Source organism: Acanthopagrus latus, chromosome 11 (genome assembly GCF_904848185.1).
Source record: "Acanthopagrus latus isolate v.2019 chromosome 11, fAcaLat1.1, whole genome shotgun sequence".
In the NCBI taxonomy this organism is placed as follows: domain Eukaryota; kingdom Metazoa; phylum Chordata; class Actinopteri; order Spariformes; family Sparidae; genus Acanthopagrus; species Acanthopagrus latus.
In genome coordinates this window covers 8,882,803-8,901,034 of record NC_051049.1, presented here as the reverse complement: position 1 = coordinate 8,901,034, position 18,232 = coordinate 8,882,803, and the positions used below count along the sequence as shown (strand labels likewise).

The window sequence follows — 18,232 nt, the reverse complement described above, 5'->3', positions numbered from 1 at the left end:
TCCGTCTTCAGCTGCATTACCGGGAATCAAAAACCTCATCCCTCAGCGGATTCTTCCTGGACTGAAGAGTGCATTATGTCAGGAAGGAAAACCCATTAAACATCCATTACTCTTCCACACTGAAGAGTGTAGCTTCACACAGTACAGTTCTACAGAACTTCAAGCTTAAAAAGGTGCTGTGAATCTGTACTTGATATATTACTGTACACCAAGACTTCAAAGCTTCTTAAAGTGCAATTACATGGAGATAATTTATTTTATAGCAAATGTAATAAAAAATATCAACTACAGACATTATAGCATGAGAAAAAGCACAGTGATCAGTGGTGTAACAATGTAGTAATGTCATGTCCTGCTGACTTTTACAGTACCAAAACTTTACCCGACCTCAACAATCTGTAATCATCACAAACCTTAACATAACTATTTTTAAAGCTTCTGCCTGAAACCAAGCCTTGTGGCTTGAGCGGACCAATTACACTGCTCCTGTGCTTTAACTTTGGTAGGACCCATAATTTGTTGTCAGTGACTCGCAACATGGGTGTGGCAAAAACGAAAGGCTTACATCCATTTGGTGGTGACTGATTTCAAAATTTTGTGTCCAAAAGGTTCAATCAGTGAAGTCTACAGCGAGAAAAGCAGCTTAAAGAAATGCTACAAAGCCGTGCTATCCACCATCACGAAACCAGTTTCGCCTGGATGAGAGGCCCTCAAAAAAAAAAAAGAAAAAAAAAAGAACCTTCTTAAAGGGCTTCCTCGCTTTGTTCCCAGCATCCTATCAGTCTGTACATGTGGAGGCAGTTAGTGCAGATTATTTAAAGACAATTTGTGGCTATCAGAGTTCTCAGCAGTCCTCTAGATAACACTAAGAGGAGAAACAAAGCTTCCAAACAGACAGACATAAAAAACAGTATTAGATGAATCCTTTGGTGGTTTGTTACAGCATAATGTTGGGTGTGTCACATGGGATCGGGCAGTTTAAAAGCAGATTTAGACAAGCAGTTGAAAATACATTTAAAATGACCCTGTTAGCCTTACCCTGTTAGACACTGCGATCTGTCCCGTGTCCTCGATACTTCTGGTATTCTCACAAATAACTGCTTTTGAGTTTTTCCCAGATTAGTCACCATTTCTCAAATGTTATGATCTACGTGTCACAGATCATATCTGAGCAGCTGTGTTATAATACTACGAAGTACTTGATTACTTGTTATTATACAGTATGTATGTGCTTCTGTTGCCATATTTTGCTGTCCTTTGTTTCCTTTCCCCTTCCCTTGGGGCCACAGAGGAAATAAGCCATATGGCTGTTTGTGGTGTCCTGTCTATGTCTATTTTGGTCTTGAGAACATTGCTGTTTCTCTAAACTGAACTATCAAATCAATTAAAAAGTAATACTAAATTTCAGGTGGTGTATTGGCAAAGCTCAAAGAAATGTCTTTATGTTGCTGAATCTTTCTTCCGAAAGTAAAATCACAGAATGTAACATTAATGAAAAAGGTTAGAGATCATCAAGACTGAGGTCAGATCCTAAATCTGGGTTCACGTCATCATCGAGGAGATCATCGTTGTCATCATCGTCATCCTCCAGATCTGATGCTGGACCAGCAAAGTCGCTTCGTCTGGACTGAACGCTCAGACGTACTCGTGGCTTCTGATGAAGAGCTGGCAGAGGTAAAGAGCAGAGAAGGAGCAGTTACTTTGAGTGTGTGAGTGCCTCCAGTGGGATTAGGCTGGAAGACATTCAAATGTTTCTCATAACAACTGTGTACCACTATGAGTGTGTGTGTGTGTATGTGTGTGTGGATACAATCGTCAAATTAGCCCGGCTTCATGGGCCTAAATCACTCTGGGAAACATTTAGCGCAGATTGTAATCTCTTCCGGGAACATCAGCCTTCTGTTACAGTAAGTCTCTGAGGTGAGCCGTGCGTGTGCTCACACAAACACAAACACACTGTGAACCGAATTTCCCAACAAATTACTTGCTTCGCAGAGACTGTTGGAGAGGAAATGAGAGCTTTGCTGCTTTATATGCAAGTGGAAGAACACAGTAGGTCTACAGACTTGGTCTCAGCGGTGCCACACATTCCTTGCTTCTTTTATTTCTAAGTCTGACTTTTTTCTTTCGTCTTCGCCTCGTTTTACAAGTCTTTGCTGGCATTTGAAGGAATAGTTTGACATTTTGGGAAATGTGCTTACTCACTTTCTTGCCATGAGTTAGATGAGAGGATTGATACCACTCTCATGCCTTTAAGTTCAACAGCTACTGCCAGGAGACAGCTAGCTCAGCTTAGCATAAAGACGGGTATCAAGGGGAAACAGCTAGCTGTCAGCTCTGTCCAAACAGTAACACATCTGCCTACCAAGCTCACTAATTCACACATTTCAACTCTTTATTTTAATCCACACATAAAATGAAGTGTAACACAGGCACATTGTAGTTTCATAAGGGTTCTATGCAGGAACATTTTTTCATTTATCACCCTGAAGCTGTAAGTCACTCAGCAGAGGCTCCAGAAAAGAAATGAGAGTGGTATTGATCCTCTCACCTAACTCACGACAGTAGATGATTGGGCATTCTCAAAATGTCAAACTAATCCTTTAACTAACTCTGTGCTGAAATGGCAAACACAGGCGAGTGCTCCCCACACTGAGCAACTGCAATGAATCAGAGCGAAGGCTGAGCCAGATGTGTGGGGGTGGTACGAGAAGGGAAACTACACGTCCCATCTTGCTACAACCGTCATCAGTCCGTGCCCATCTGGAGCTCTGCGTATCGCTCCATCTTGGTTGGAGCGCGTGTGATCCAATTGTCAAAACATGTTTGTGTTGGCGTACATGAAGGTGGACAGAAGGCTTGTGAAAATGACATGATGGGAAACACGTGGGTTTGACGCCGTACCGTAGTACCTGTAGGCGCATGAGGCGACAGTGCTTGAGTGCACTTCACTTTTCGTTCAGAAAATGATTCGTCCTCACCAGAGTCTTTGTCATCCAGCCAGGACAGATCATCGGAGCTGACCTCAGCCAAGCTCGGGGTCGGGCTGAATTCCTCTGAGTCAGAGTCCTCCTCGTCAACTCTGACCCCTCTGCTGTGGCTGCGAGGGAGCTGTGATGCCCCTGAATCCAAAAGACAGACAGGGTTAAATAGCTCCTTCATAGTGTTTATGCTAGGAGAGAGAAGAAGAGAAACTTGCCTGACGTGTGCGCTGAGAGCAAAGGTGTAGGTTCGTGTTCTCGTAGAATAAGTCTCCTCACCTCCTCCTTCAGCTCTGTCACAATTGTTCTGTTGTAACAGATAATTGCAACATGTGAGACGAGAACCAAACCCCAAACACACACACACACGCTCACACACGTACCTGATCTGGCGGACCTCCTCTTGTGTGTGTGAATACTGAGAGATGGTCTTTGCCAGATCTGTGCTGTGAGTTCTGTAGCTGTCTGTCAGCTCCTCCAGCGTCTGAACAAAAGCACACAAAAAGAAAGGTTAAGGATCTGAGAGAAACCACACATCCACAAGCAAACACAAGCTGCCTGACACAATGTGTACGTGTACCTTGCAGCTGCGCTCGTACTGTCTTCTGGTCTCTCTGGCCTCTGCCTGCTGGAGGAACGAGTCCTCCTCCTGTCTCCCTGTCAAGAGGAAAAGAAAAGAGCGTGAACAAGACGGCGCTTGCCTTTGCTCTGCAGGCCAGAATTGGGCTTCAGAATCAATGCTAGGGCATGATGAATACATGTGACTCACTTAATCGTGTCTTCAGCTGGTCCACCTCTCTCCGCAGGTGTTCAAGCTCCTCCCGGCGGAGCTTTGAGCTGAAACTGTAAGAAAAGAAAAACACAACTATCCTGTGATTTCTGTCCTGTCACATGTGTCTTCGCCAAAATGAAAATGTCACACAGACACCTTCCTAGTAGCAGACTGAGGTGTAAACACTCCAATTTTGAGCCGGACCCATCATCACCTCAGTCTGCAGTTACGCGCGCGCCCCCCCCCCCCGACTCCACCCCTAATGCACCTCTCCTCCAGGTTGCCTAGCGACGTGGCTCTGGTGATGTGTCCGCGCAGACTGCTGAGCTCACGTCCCACCTCTCTCTTCCACTGCTCCATCCTTCTCTCTGCTCCCGGACTCTGTCCCCGCCTTGACTCATCCCTCTCCCTTTCCCTCTCCCTCAGCATGTGCACCTCGTCTGGGGGGGGAAAAAAAGAGAGAAGAGATTACTGTAAGGAAGAGACAGCCTTGTGGACAAATCCAAATGATTTATTAAACTCATTAATTATAAATGAATCCTCCTTTGATGAGTGTATTTTCCTTCTTTCAGACAGTAGATGGGCTGGGGGTAAGTAGAGGAGGTACAGGAGGGACGAAGCTTTAGCAGGAGCTGAACTTTGGACAGGGTTGAGGGACCATTTTTATACATCAAACAATTGAACATTAATTCATTATTCAACTGTGTCAAACCAACCACAAAAGAGGTACAACACAAGCCACAGCAGATCAAGGGAGGAATAGTGCTGTAAGTGCTGATAGTCCACAAAATGTAGTTGCACATATTTTCCTGTAAATCCTCATGCTTTGTGTTTCAGCAGTGATTCTGCTACTGGATCCACATTCCATCGTGTCCCATGAGATAAATATTTAGTCTAAATTAAACTGAAAGTATGAAGTAAACAAAGTAGACACTAACACAATGTCCAGAGTTTATGTCATCACCTCATTAATATTGTAAGTATTCAAATTCTGAGTTTGCATTTCTTTTTCCAAAACTATTCTAAATTCTTTACAATTTTATTATATTGACTTCAGGTTCTGTTAGCTTTGTAAAGATATGGCAGGTAGAAATATCCTGTTTTACTTTTATACTTAAGTACACTTCAGAGGCTGTACTGAGTGACTCCAGTGAAAAAGTTAAATCAGTACTTCTACTTCAAACAAAGCCGTTTTTTGCACAAGAATCTGTACTTCTACTTGAGTAAAGAATGTGTGTACTTCTGCCAACTCTAGCTTTCTTTTAAAGTCACTGAGGAATTGAGATAATCCAAACAGGAGGAAGAAAATAATTTTGTAGTTCTCCCACTACACCACAGCAAGGAATCTGGCAGTTATTTTTAATCAGGATTTGTCCTTCAACTCCGACATAAAACACATTTCAAGGACTGCCTTCTTCCACCTCAAAACGTTGCAATAATCAGAAACATCCCATCTCAAAAAGATGCAGAGAAATTAGTCCATGCTTTTGTTTCTTCAAGGCTGGATTATTGTAATTCACTTTTATCAGGCTGCCCAAATAAGTCTCTAGAAACTCTCCAGCTTATCCAGAATGCTGCTGCACGTGTATTGACAAGAACCCGTCTCATAGAACATATTTTTACCATATTAGCCTATCTTCACTGGCTTCCTGTAAATTTCCAGAATTGAATTCAAAATCCTCCTCCCTCACAGAAGAATCCATTAATGGCCAGGCACGGGCATATCTTAAAGACCTAATAAGACACTATTAACCCTATCGAATGCTGTGCTCTCATGATGCAGCGTTACTTGTCGTTCCTAGAGTCTCCAAAAGTAGAATGGCCATCAAGCCATCAATTATTTTTACTGTTATCATTTACTTTTAGTATTATTAGTAACTCAATTAGTAAAGCTGCTGTTACTGCTGTGGCTGCTGTGGTCTCTCCCACATATGTGAACTGTTTGCTTAGACTGGGGGTGGCCATGTTAAACAGTGTTGAATCTGGTATGAATTTCTTTGTTCTAGTTGACAATAACAGGAGTCCAGTGTTATTGTGAGGGGATAACATGACCCAGTTTAAACGGAGGTAAGCAGTCATGGTGCAGTAAGTTACCTTGTAGTGTCTGGATGTGTAACTGTTGAGATTGCCTCTCCCTTTCGATGTCATGGAGTTTCTGGGTGAGAGACTCAATTGCCTTGAAAATAAAAAATAAAAATAAAAATGGAATTCTGTCAATGCTAACAACGCTATAATGCAGTACACAAATGTGCCATATATTTGATCTCTCACACCTGGCTCTGTATCTGGAGCTGTGACTGGACAGAAGCCAGGTCTGCCCACTGAACACCAGGACTGAGGGATGGGGAAGGCTGTCGGAGAAGGGGGGCTCGAGGAGGAAGAGCAGGAGGCTCCTGATCTGACTCATGAATCCTCTCCCTCACCGGAAACAAATCTGGGGTGGAGGAAGCATGTGAGGGAGGTTGTTAACAAAAGGCTTGAATTAATCAAATGAATTAAAAACCCCAGTCAGTCCTATCTACAACTACAGCCCTGTCCACACACATACACACAGGTATTTCCTAATAAATAGTTTCAATGCATAAAGCTGAAACGCTTGTCTGGACACAGAGCTCATTTTTGTTTTTTTTCAAGAAGACCTGTGTAAATGTGGACGTGGCCTTATTGTGAAAGGATGGAAGCTCAACTGTCTCACAAATAGGTAATTTCCCCCTTATGTCATATCTAAAAACCTACAGCAGTCCACCTACCATCTCCTCCTTTCGCAAACTTCCCCGGTGAAGTCAACCTCTCCTGTGGACACATTAAAACACTTTCAACTCCAAAGGGAATTTCCAAAACTCTCACTATCAGTATCTTTATCTTTTTTCCCCGTCTCTAAATAGCTGAATTACCCTGTCAAAACTTCAGTGGAGCATTACTGCCATCTATGGGTAGCTTCAATAATTACAAGTGACATCTGACCAAAAAGACAACAATGAAGACTGTCCTATTCATGGTATGCCTCAGTGTGCAGGAAGGACCCACATTTACACACCAGAATAAGGGGTTTGTTATTTCCAGAAAAGGATAGTTAAGTAGACAAAGGCAGCATTACTACTCACCCTCATTTTTGCAACGCTGCCATCTGCTACTGACAGGATAGAGCTCAGCTGGTTGTCCCAGTTCATGTCTGAGTTGAACTAAAAAAAATTAAAAAAAAGACAAAATGGAGTTGTCAAATGCATCAGTCATTCACATCAGGAGGCCAGTTCTCGATCCTTGATGCCAAAACGTCATGCAGGCCAGTGTGGTGTAGCCTGACAGTGACTCCTCATCAAGAACCACTGAAGGAGAGTGATCCAGTAACTTAAGACGTGTTTTTCTGGCTGGTCGGTGAGGTACCATCCTGGCTGACACCTTACGGGAGATTCAATTACAACAAGCCTGGATATTTGCATGTTTGTGGCGACTCTCATCAGATGCTACCTCAGGAAATATGTGGCCGACGTGCCAGAGCTTGCACTTATTTTCCCATCTTTAAACTTGTTTTCATGTTTTGTTTATTGATGTCCTCCTACTTGTTTTTAATGTCCCTAAATCTAATTATGTGCCCATGTAAAGCACTTTGAAATGCCTCGTGTCTGAATTGTGCTATACAAATAAACTGTCTGTCTAACTGTCTGATAATCTAATGGGCTACTACTCTCTGTAGCTTCCAAGGGAGTAAACACAGAACTGGAAGAGATACAAGAATAGAATAGAATAGAATAGAATAGAATAGAATAGAATAGAGATTATAGCGGTAAACTATGTAGGACCCCTCTGCTCAAAGACACTTCAGCAGAGTGGAAGCTGGCAGTTATATACACAGACAGCATGAAATTCACATTAAACAGGATTAACGCCAAGAATGCGTAGCAGACGTTACCTACCGTTAGCTAATGTCAGTTAGCAGCAGCTTGACGGTGACATTTTCCCCTCAGCGTGCCTTACGTTACTGTCTTGGTTGTCATAGTAATTACTGGTCGATTTTAAGACACATAGTGACGTCCTCTATTAAAAATCATACAGCCCGTGGCTGAAAACACAGTAAGTAGTGCTTGATGGCGACGTTTCAAATGTCTTCTTAGCTGGCTAGCCAGGCTATTCACTGAGAAGAAAACATTGCGACTCCACTTTTAAATCCAGGAGCCCATAACCGCGACGTGATTGCGTACGACGTAGCCGCAGGGGTGTTCTGGGTATTGTAGTCGACTGCCTCTACACGTTTTCGTCACAGAACGAATGAAGTATGGCAGGAGAATTTCTCCTAAAGACATTTTAATAGATATTATAGTGTAGCCATCCGTTTTGTCTGAGGAAATAAAAGCAGAAACAAAAACGTCACTTTCTGAAAATGATTAGCCAAAGAACACCATGTCCCATAATTCAAAGCGCTGTATTGACATGCAACGATGGCGGCTTCCACTGTCAATGTGGAAAATATAACAGGACTCTTAGAGGACCATTTATCAAAACTTGGTTTTGAAGTCTACCCTCTAAAGGTATCGTGCCACGAATTTCTTTACACTGTGTAACTTTGACCGTAAAAAAGTGTGAACACTATGATTCTAAACGTCCAGGTGTTCACCTGCTAGCCAGCACCGCGAAGAGAGGAGGCGTTTACGCCTGCGGAATGTATTGAATTAAGGAGTTTTTAACAGCCGATTAGAGGTTTATTTGTTTCTTCAATCAATGAAAAAGCTACAAGAAATGTAAGACAAACATATATTTGTTCCTAGTGTATGCATTCAAATAGCTTAAAGGTGACATGTTTATCAGACTTTCACTCTGAAGACACCCAGCGGCGTCTCTCACCTCGGTGTCTGCCTGCCTCCCTCTCTGACTGACTGTGGCACCGTGTTCACAGGTTGGATGGTATAACTCTTTGCTGCCTGCAAACTTTCACCTGGCCTACCCAGATGACACCCTGGCTGTGGTGGTGCTCAGCACCCCTTCCATGTTTGAACAAGCTTTCCTGCCCTTCATGGAGCAGAGGGGCTGCCAGGTGCAGTCTGACCCCATAGACCAGTGTGTCAAACACTGTGTGTCCTCTGCTGTCTCCCAGGTGAGCTGGATGTGTCTCTGTGACTGAATGCCTTGTCGTGAATAATGACACAGACGAGGATTGTGACAGTATAAGATACTTAAAGTATGACAAGCATCTCAGAAAATATCATGTTTTGTTGTAATTTGATGCAATTTTTATTTTCACTCATTTTTCAATAATGAACTTATAAAGCGCAGTATCAGTCGACATGTTAAGGGCTTTATGACGGGTCCAGCAGCATTATCTCATCCTTAGCTTCTGTCTTGTTTAGGGGCCTAATATTGAAATGTCATTAATTTGTCCTTACATGCTGCATGTACCTAAACCTACAGACAAATATGCCCTTTATCTGTCTCTGCCCTGCAGTGTTTTCCAGGGCAGCAGGTGGATGTGAGGTACGACTACGAGCTGCTTCCCAGCAGAAAGCCGAAGTTCTTGGCGCAGACTGCGGCTCATGTGTCTGGAGCAGCTTTCTACTACCAACAGTCTGATGTCACAGACCAGCCCTGGGAGAAAAAAGTAATGTTGGGTGTCTAAGTGAGTTACAGTAGTGTGGTGCTCCACTCTTGACCCCCTCACCTCTGCTCTGTGTGTCTCCCTCTGTTTTTGCAGAAGATGTTTGGAGTGTGTGTGCATCGGAGGTTCGGGGGCTGGTTTGCCATCCGAGCCCTGCTGGTGTTTGCAGGTGTGACGGTGGGCTCTGAGACGAAGCAGCCTGACCCTCCGGACTGTGTGCCCTCCAGAGAGGGCAGGATACAGCTGCTGGAGGCTTTCAACTTCCACTGGCAGGTACAGGACCTCGGCACTGTGAGCCATAACAACCGCTACACGCACAACAAGGGAGAGCGAACTGTTTCATGTCAGAGACCTTCAGACTGATGACCTTTAGATGAGAGGCCTCCCACTGCTGGAGCTTTATTTGTCCTGGGAAGATTTCAGTTGTCTCTTAGCTCTGTCTGCACTGTACGACAAAATTAAAAGACATTTGAGATCAATGAAATTGATTAAATTAGAAACACAGTACCAGTGAACGCTTCAGTGGGTTCCTCTCATCAAACAATTGAATAAATAACATTGAAGCTAATCAGATACATTTTGTATCACCAGGACTGGGGCTACAGAGACATCATCCCACCTGTCCAGACCTACTCTCAGAAACAGAGGGACTACTTTGGCACTCCTCCGGCTCAGCGGTTTGCTCTGCTGAAGAGTTGGGGCTTCCTGCCAGAGGAAAACAATCAACCTGATCCAACCCCAGACACACAGAGCCAAATGAGTGGACACGGCTGAAAGAGGGCAGCACTTGCAGCGCGGTCCATCCTCTCCGTCCATCCACTGCAGGAAAGACTTTTAATTACATTTTGATTCAACTTGAGCCAAGGTGGGATGTTGATCTAAGTTTCTAAGGTTTTGGTAACAGTTATTCTAAGTCAGAAGGGAGACCGCTTAAAGACTTCATCTGAACATTTGTTGCTTTGTGGCCTCTGTATGATGAGTTTCATCACATGTTAACACTACTGATTGAAGCCAGCTGCTCTGTCGTGGTGTCCTCTCTTGGAAACGTGAAGATACTGACGTGAGTATAAAAGTGTTGCTGTTTGAGACTTATGAGTGTGTTTAAATCAAATGTTTTGAGGGGTTATTTTAAAGAATGCTCTTTGTGTCCTTGCTGCTTCTCCCATGGTATGAAAAACAAACTGTAGATATTCAAGTAGCAACAGTGACTTTTACTCCATATCAACTTAAAAGGGGCTTGAGAAGCCTTGTATCACCAGTCTGCCTCCAATTTGTTATCCGTATCTCAATGTGTCCTTGATCACAATGACAATAAACCCTCTTATTTTTTGACTTGTTTCTATTGTTAATTTTTTGGATTCATTGTAAATAAGCAATAACGTGACTCCTCATCATTAGGAAAAACACAGCTGAAAAGGTGCACAGTGTTTAAAGTTGCAGGAGCTGCAAATGTTTTTGATAAAGGTAAAATATTTCACAACAAACCGTCATAAATAAAAGATTGTGTTGCTACAGAGACGCCCCGGCCTACAAATCACATTCTGGTGGTAAAAAATTCACATCATCATTTTTTGCACAATAATTTCAGTGAGAATGTAATGCAAAAATTACCAGTCATACTAAAATGATAACTCATTGTGATCAAAATAATTGCCATATAATTTTTTCATCATTCAGCTACTTAAAAAAAACAGAGAAACGCTTTAACAGCTAAGCCGAACAGAAAAAAAAGCCTGGAGATCTGAAAACAAGAAGGACAAACACAAAATGTCAGTATGAATAAACACACACAGAAGAATTGAAATGAATTTTTAAAGGCAAAATTACATTAAAGCAATACAAATACAGAGAATGGAAGCATTAAAAGCATGATAAAGAGACGACATCACATGAGAGGAATTAGAAAAACAGATAAAAAAAGATTAAAGGTGGGAAAAGAATAAAAAGAAAGACCAGAAGGATTCAGATGCATGTTCGATATATAGAAGCTTAAACAATATCAATATTTGGTATTCTATACTATAAAGTAGTGGAACAGCAGTGATGTAGCAGTAAGTATCTGTGTTCTCCATCCATGCGTCTCATCTCTCTCCAGTATTTATTGCCTCCATTGTCGTGTCCTTGTTCAGTTTACCTGTAGCACTCAGCTCCATGCATTATGGATGTGGGCCGCCTCTGCCCCCCCAAGCCCAGTGACAGACTGACCACTTTCATCTGTGACTAACCCCTCTGTTAGTGATTCAGCAGCCCACACAACCTCTGTGACCCAGGACACACTCACACACACACACACACACATGCGGTAAGGCTTTTTTCTTCCTGGGTAAGGTAAGGTAAATTCACACGTATACACCTTAAATCGACTATCAGCGGGACATCTTCACTCTGCAGCTCCACCGAGCAGTGAGAGGTTAAAGTTCTTCTTCTTCTGTTTAAAAAGGAGCAGGAACAGCAACAGCTCTGCAGCAGAAATTTAAACGCAGGTCAGGTCCGTTGTTTCGCCTCTAGATGTCACTGTTCTCTTGATCGGCGAGGGTTTCTTTGCTGCTGTCTCTGGAGCATCTGCAAATGTTGAGCGCGCAATAAAGTCAAACACCGACTGCAGACAACCTGCCTCGCGCTATAAAGTGCACCATGTAACTGTCCAGCGACCCTTTTACCACTGATCTTGGTGTGTGACTTCTCTCACTCCTGCCCTCGCTCATCTTTTGTGACTTTTTTTTTTTTGGTCCCAACTGAGCCATCGCTTCATTTCACATTTTCACCCATTCCCTCTCCCCTCTCTCCCTCGCTCCCTCTCTCTTACTGCATCCCTCTCCTCACCCCCTTCTCCCGCCCGTGCAACTCTCTCTATCTGTGTACTGAATCAGCATTTCGGAGCAGTATGCCGCAGGCCTGCAGAGAGGCAGACCACGGAGTTAATTATACTCCCTCAGATGCTCCATCTCGCCCCTGTACCCCTCCTCTGTTGCTCTCTCCCACCTCTCTCCCCCTTCTCTCTGTGTCTCTCTCTTTCAATGTAGTGTGGTAACTCTGCAGTTAACTGGCAGTTCCCAGCCTCTTAAGATGCCCAAATAGTCGCGTCTGAATATTTTTCGATTAATTCTTAATTTCATTGCAGTTCATTCATATTTCATTACAGTTATGACGCATTTCTTTCTTTTAGCAGACTGAAATCCAAGATTCACGCTCCACTAAAAAAGACGACTGTGTTGTTTCTGAAGCCACATTGTCCAAGCTGCTCACCACAGGAAACGTATCTGGCAGAAAACTAGAGAACAAGTAAACAGGCGCAGGGAAAAAAACATTGGCTTCTCTCTTTGCATCCTTTTGCTCTCCCCTTTGATGCCTCTGGGAAGGTGGAGGGATCATTTTCTTTGGGTGAAATCTGACAGAGTTGCAAAGCCAACCCTCTGATAGTTTCTCTGGGTTCTGCTGCAAGCTGCGTCCCCCCGAGGTGAGTTTAGCATGCCTCAAGAAGCAAGAGGACTGCCCCTCACGTTCCAGCTCCCTCCTTTCCCCCTCTTTGTCATGTCCTGCAGGAGTCAAAGCTGCACTGCCGAGCTCTCGTGGTCCCTGTGTTTTTTTTTTTCTTTGCTCGTCTGCAGTTTTGCACTTTGAATGTTGTGGGACGCAGAAAAGGTACCTGCATTTCACTGCTACAGACAGTAAAACTGCAAAACCTGATCCACTCTGATACGCACAGTATCCCGAGCCCCCGAGCAACGAAGAGAAAAGGATCACAGATGCAATCCAGGCAGGGAGATTTATGCCACATTTCGTAGTATTAGAAAACACCGCATAGAGCAGTGTCGAAGCCATTCCAATAAAAGCCGGCACACGGCTGCTGATCGTAAAAGAAAATGAGTTTAGAATCAATTTGTTGGGAGGGGCGATGTTAAAAGTCCACCGGGGTGCTCGCTCTTTAAAAAGCCAGCATCCAAAAACAGAAAAGGGAGTGATGGCGTGTTTGTGCACGGAGAGAATTATCGTGTAGTTTTGGGCAGAGATGGAGCACAAAAAAAAAAAAAAAAAGAAAAGAAGAGAAAGAAAGACGAGTGGTGTTTCATGAGTTGTGGATCAGTGAGGCAGTGTTATCCGCCCACAGACATCAGTTAACAAGGAGAGAGGGGAGAGGCCAGCAGCACACCAGCAACAGAGGAGGAACTGAGCGCTGAGTGGGGGGAGGAAGAGTCCAACATCCAGAGAGTTTATAATTTAATACGTGGACTGTTTTTGTATTTGAAATTGAAGGAGGGGGATAAAAAAATGTTACACAGAGATGGAGATCTATGAGAGAAAGCAGAGAGCTTTAATTAAAACTGTTCTCATTCTCTGTTTCCTCAACTTCCTCCCTCTGCTTACTCTGACAAAATAGTCTCATATTTTCTCACAGAGCCTGTCTCTGACTCACTGTGCGTGTGTGTATGTATGTGTGTGTGTGCACACCCATTTCTAGAGGTTTTAAATTTTTAAAAACCGTCTCCTTATCAGTTTCTCGGATTAGCATAATTAACTAGTCCTCTGCCTGAGAATTCCCCTCGCAGCCAATTGGTTGAGGAGGCCAACGGGGAGGTCAGCGGATGGGAGTGTGAGTGGTCAACCACAGTTCTTCTAAATATGTGAAATAAAGTAGTGCTCAAGTCTTTCCTGCCTCCAGAGGAAGCTGCATACAATCTGATGAAGTGCCTCCAGTGATGTCACCCACTGGAGAAGGTGCATTGTTGGTGATGTAGGTCCATTGGTCTATTGCACTCCTGTAACACTGTTGGACTCATTCTGGACAATTTAAAAAGAGAAATTACCAAAATCGATACGGAGATGTTGTCTTTTTTATTCCACTCATTCTTCTTCCAACATCACCCACAATGCAGCTGAGCCTCCGAGTGAAATTCATCGGATCACATGCAGCTTCCTCTGGAGCCACAAATGGCTTTATACTACTGTATTACATATGAGGAAGTATTCACTGAGACCTGTAAACACACTTTAATGTGTAAAACTAGTGGAGTTACCCTTTACCGCCAGGGTTAAATTCTTAGAAAAAAACATCAAATCCAAGTTCTTTATCATCCCTTCCTCTGCGCATATATCTTGAACATGGCGACATACACAGCTCACTTAGTCCATCGTACAGAAAGAGTTTGGTAGCTGAGTCTTCATGCAAACAGAAAACTCTCATTCCTACAATTAGCAAGTGACTAATGTGCAGCCAGCAGTGACAGGGCAAGTGGTCACGCTTGTTCATGTAGTGGAAAACGCTGCAAGCGACCTCCCAGCTACAGTGACGTCCACAACATGTGTATATATTCTTGCTCACTGCTTTATTTTTTTCATGCTGAATAAATGTAATGATTGTGTGTGTGTGTGTGGCCAGAAATGTCTGACGCCGTTCGTCAAAGTCGATCCAGTTTGGAGAGCATTATTATTCCTGTTTCTTTCGGGGGAACAGCAACATAAGATTAGCCCGAGCTAAGGTTCCCCTTACATAATCCACCCTTTTTAGATTAGCTCATTCCCGTGAGAACGTGACACACTTAACCCTTTGAAAAAGAATCGCAGCTTCGCAGTAGACCTGCAGACACAGAAGATGTTAATCCTTTATGACATTAAGTTTATGTCTCAGCAGACACGGCTGGGTTGTTTCAGAGTAAGCACTTCTTGTCTGAGGCAGCTCGGCTTCAGTGAGTTTACGTAGCTTTAGTTTAGAAGTAAGTATAGTACCCACAAGTGACATTTACATAATGTAACAGCTGTACAATAGAGTCAACAAGCTGACGCAGTAGTAACAGCTATAAAGCAATCTGAAGCTAACATCTAGCCGACCAGACCGTGCAGGGCTGTAGCAGCTAAACTCCTGGTGAGGGTGTTGAAATGAAGGAAATGGGCCAGCGTAGGTTTGGTAGTTGGTCTGCTACGTTATGTTAGCTGCTACAAGCACAAAATCTCCTGCATCTCTGGATCAGTCCAGTTGCGTTGTGGGTAAAGTAGGTGCCAGGTTATTGAGGATGAATGAGTCGAATACAAATAAAAAAAAATATCTCTGATCTCTGACTTTCATCGGTTTTCAGCCATCTGACAAAGTGAAGTCATGGATGCCTTCTACAGCGGCAATATGCAATAATTTTATTGAAAACATACAGAAAAATAACTAACATTACTAACAGAATGTGAAAAAGTAGCAGTTCTAACATTTTGACATCTATGGACTGTGTTGCAGAGATCTAGTTAAGTTAGCATGCTAACCAGCTAGCCACTGCCCACCCCCATCTACAGCTCCTGTGCTAGCAGAGTAAACAACAACACTCCCCTGGTCCCCAAGCGCCCAGTCTGAACCGCTAGCTGCGCAGCTAACTGAGCTAACTGGCTAAAGACCAGCTCCAAGTAGCAGCACTTAGCAGTTACTCTGCTGATATGCTGACAGGTTGCCAAATCTTTCATATTGCACCTTAAAGATTCAAAGCTTTACAATACAAGCGCATAAAAGTGACATTTGTTTCGAAAGAGTTAGATCTTCTACACGATTTAATTCACTTAGATGTGCGAGAGAGTGCATGGATGGAGCCAGAAGTCTGATACAATCTTTCAGGTGTTCAGTCTTTCAGCTTTAGAACCGGGCAACACTGTTTGGCTGTATCACTAAATCAATATTGGGAAAAGTGTATTTCTGTATTTACTTACTTTTGATTCTGTTGAATAAAGTAGGATGCATCTTCAGACCGCTCACAGCAGGGAAATGAGAAAAAGCATCCGCTGGTAGATGGAGGGGGGGAACTGCACAAACCCATGCATGAGAAGAGGTCTACTGAAGCTTCACATCTGAACACAAGAACGTTGATTTATTGTTTGTTTATAATGAAAATACTACAGTGCACTTAAAAGTCACCACAGAGGGAGGAGGGGGGCCCTCTCACTCCTTCCTGCCTCTTACTGAATGATTGCAATTAGCTCCATCCCTCTCATGCCTGCCTGATGGGCTGCTGTGGTAAAGCCTCGCATGCTGCCATGAGCTAATTTATAGCTGTGCATTAAGTATTACATCAGAGCTGCCGATGAACTCTAAATCTGCCACTTATACCAGATTAGCTCCCGACTACTTTGGCCCTGCCCGCGAGAAATGGCGAGCAACCACATTTACATCATCCATCTCCCGTTCTGTTCGTGAAGCGTTCCTTTTTTCTTTCTGTTCTTCGCTAATGGATGTGGAAAATGTTCGGTCACTTAACTGAAGTTTTTTCTTACCACTGGTGTTTGCCTCTATCCTCTTTGTTTCTCCTCTTCACGTCCCCTGAGCCCCCCAGAGAGAACCAGCCTGTTTCATCATGTTGCCGGGCTATGGAGGCAAAATTAGGCTCGCTCTCGGTCACCGCTACCTGTGATTACTCTCTGTGGGGTCCACGGCGCTCTCTGGGCGAGAGTGTGTGGGCTCCAAGACAGAGTAATAGCACGGTTCAAAGGGGGCAGGGAGGACATTTTTCTTTTTTGACAACGTAGTGAGGACTTGGTTCTTTTCCCACTCACTAAAATGAGTCGAGCGTACCCCACCGCTCTCAGCACCAGAGTGTGTGTGCGCTGTGAATTGGAGCACTGAACATAAACAAGGGTAAAACTAAAGAAGATCTTTGGCATTGTGGTTGAGAATTACACGTTGGCCTAAAGCATTAAGTTGTGTGTGTGTGTGTGCGTGTCTACCATTCGCCCACACCATCATGCGTCCTGTGTTTTGCATTCAGACCACAGCATTATTGAAATGTGCTGCAGGCTCAGAAACCACTTAATATACTCCATAGGTACTTAGTGTCTCTGCGCATGTTGATGTGTTTTTATGCAAATTATCTCCATGGCGAGAGCGACTCTGCCTCCACGTTGTGTGCAGTGATGGAATGTAACGTAAGTACATTTACAAAACCATTGTACAATTTAAAAGTACAGTTTTGAGGTATTTGTATATTTCCAGTTTCTGCTACTTTGCACTTCCACTTTTGCTACATTTAAGAGGCAAATGTACTTTTTACTCCACTACCGAGCCCCCTAAGGGTCGGGGGAAGGTTTTTTTAAGACTACTTTTTCATTACTCGTCAATACTTTCGAGATCCCTTGCAATATTTTTGCTCTACCTCGAACTTTTGCCTTAACTTCACCATATGTTTTTGGCGTCCCTGTGCAATACTTTTGCATTACTCCGCAATGTTTTTGCAAGCTAACGCATAAGTATTATAAAGGAAGGCAAAAGTAAATAAATTCATACTATGACCCTTAGGGGGCTCTGTACTCCACTACATTTATATGGTAACTTTATTTAATAGTTACTTTGCAGAGCAAATGTCTTTTACTCAACCAGTATGTGTGTGACTTTTACTTTCATTTCAAGAAATATTTTAACACAATGTCATTACTCAAGTGTGACTTTTGGGTACTAACAACACTGATTATGTGGCTACTATCCAGTTTTATTGTGATGATATTTCACACACAGGTTAAGTACGGTAAAGTACGTTATAAATCCCCTCAAATTAAGTAAGTTCTCGTCCTGTTCAGGGTTTGACCTTGAAGTCAGAAATGGGCTGGTGTGGAGCGACTTGTCTTCAGGTGATCTAATCTGACTGTAGTGTCAGTGACCAAGTGAAATATCCCCTGTAATGGAGACGGTCAGAGGTCAAAGCCAAACACTGAAATATTCACCGCGCTGATGTGGAAGGCAAGAAGCGGCTTCGGGCTTTGCTTTCAAACCCCTGCAGCCCTGAGCGGTACCTGTCATCCACCGTTCAGCATCGATAAGTGTAACGGGAGAACAGACAAATTCATTAGGCTCAGATTGACCTGCTATGACGAGCAATTTAGTTTCAAACACAGTTAGGCACCTGCGGGAGAGAGGAAATTAGCATTTTAAAT

The 18,232-nt window shown here is 43.4% G+C and overlaps 2 protein-coding genes across 2 annotated transcripts; one reads left to right on the top strand and one right to left on the bottom strand.

Annotated features, from left to right (window-relative positions):
* Positions 1-226: 226 nt before the first annotated feature.
* LOC119028456 (dynactin subunit 1) lies at positions 227-7,966 on the bottom strand. Its single transcript, XM_037114462.1, has 12 exons — positions 7,668-7,966; positions 6,858-6,935; positions 6,504-6,546; positions 6,027-6,187; positions 5,848-5,929; positions 4,022-4,193; positions 3,751-3,824; positions 3,562-3,638; positions 3,365-3,465; positions 3,200-3,288; positions 2,982-3,122; positions 227-1,665 (listed from the first exon to the last, which is right to left on the bottom strand). Exons 2-12 carry the CDS (start codon positions 6,921-6,923, stop codon positions 1,502-1,504), a joined length of 1,170 nt encoding a protein of 389 aa, XP_036970357.1. The 5' UTR covers positions 6,924-6,935; positions 7,668-7,966; the 3' UTR covers positions 227-1,501.
* A 154-nt stretch (positions 7,967-8,120) lies between these two features.
* On the top strand, positions 8,121-10,677 carry mmachc (metabolism of cobalamin associated C). Its single transcript, XM_037114464.1, has 5 exons — positions 8,121-8,279; positions 8,645-8,842; positions 9,191-9,343; positions 9,437-9,613; positions 9,932-10,677. The coding sequence occupies exons 1-5, from the start codon at positions 8,190-8,192 to the stop codon at positions 10,112-10,114; spliced, it is 801 nt and encodes a 266-aa protein (XP_036970359.1). The 5' UTR covers positions 8,121-8,189; the 3' UTR covers positions 10,115-10,677.
* Positions 10,678-18,232: the final 7,555 nt, after the last annotated feature.

What these genes read in the sequence shown, in the direction of transcription:
- LOC119028456 (XM_037114462.1), bottom strand. Translation starts at nt 6,923, where the DNA reads ATGAACTGGGACAACCAGCTGAGCTCTATCCTGTCAGTAGCAGATGGC. An exon ending in GCAGCGTTGCAAAAATGAGG is followed by an intron (nt 6,547 to 6,857) that starts GTGAGTAGTAAT and finishes ATGTGTCCACAG; the next exon opens with GAGAGGTTGACTTCACCGGG. An exon ending in GCTCTCAGCGCACACGTCAG is followed by an intron (nt 3,123 to 3,199) that starts GCAAGTTTCTCT and finishes TTTTGGATTCAG; the next exon opens with GGGCATCACAGCTCCCTCGC.
- mmachc (XM_037114464.1), top strand. Translation starts at nt 8,190, where the DNA reads ATGGCGGCTTCCACTGTCAATGTGGAAAATATAACAGGACTCTTAGAG. An exon ending in ACCAGCCCTGGGAGAAAAAA is followed by an intron (nt 9,344 to 9,436) that starts GTAATGTTGGGT and finishes CTGTTTTTGCAG; the next exon opens with AAGATGTTTGGAGTGTGTGT. An exon ending in CTTTCAACTTCCACTGGCAG is followed by an intron (nt 9,614 to 9,931) that starts GTACAGGACCTC and finishes TTGTATCACCAG; the next exon opens with GACTGGGGCTACAGAGACAT.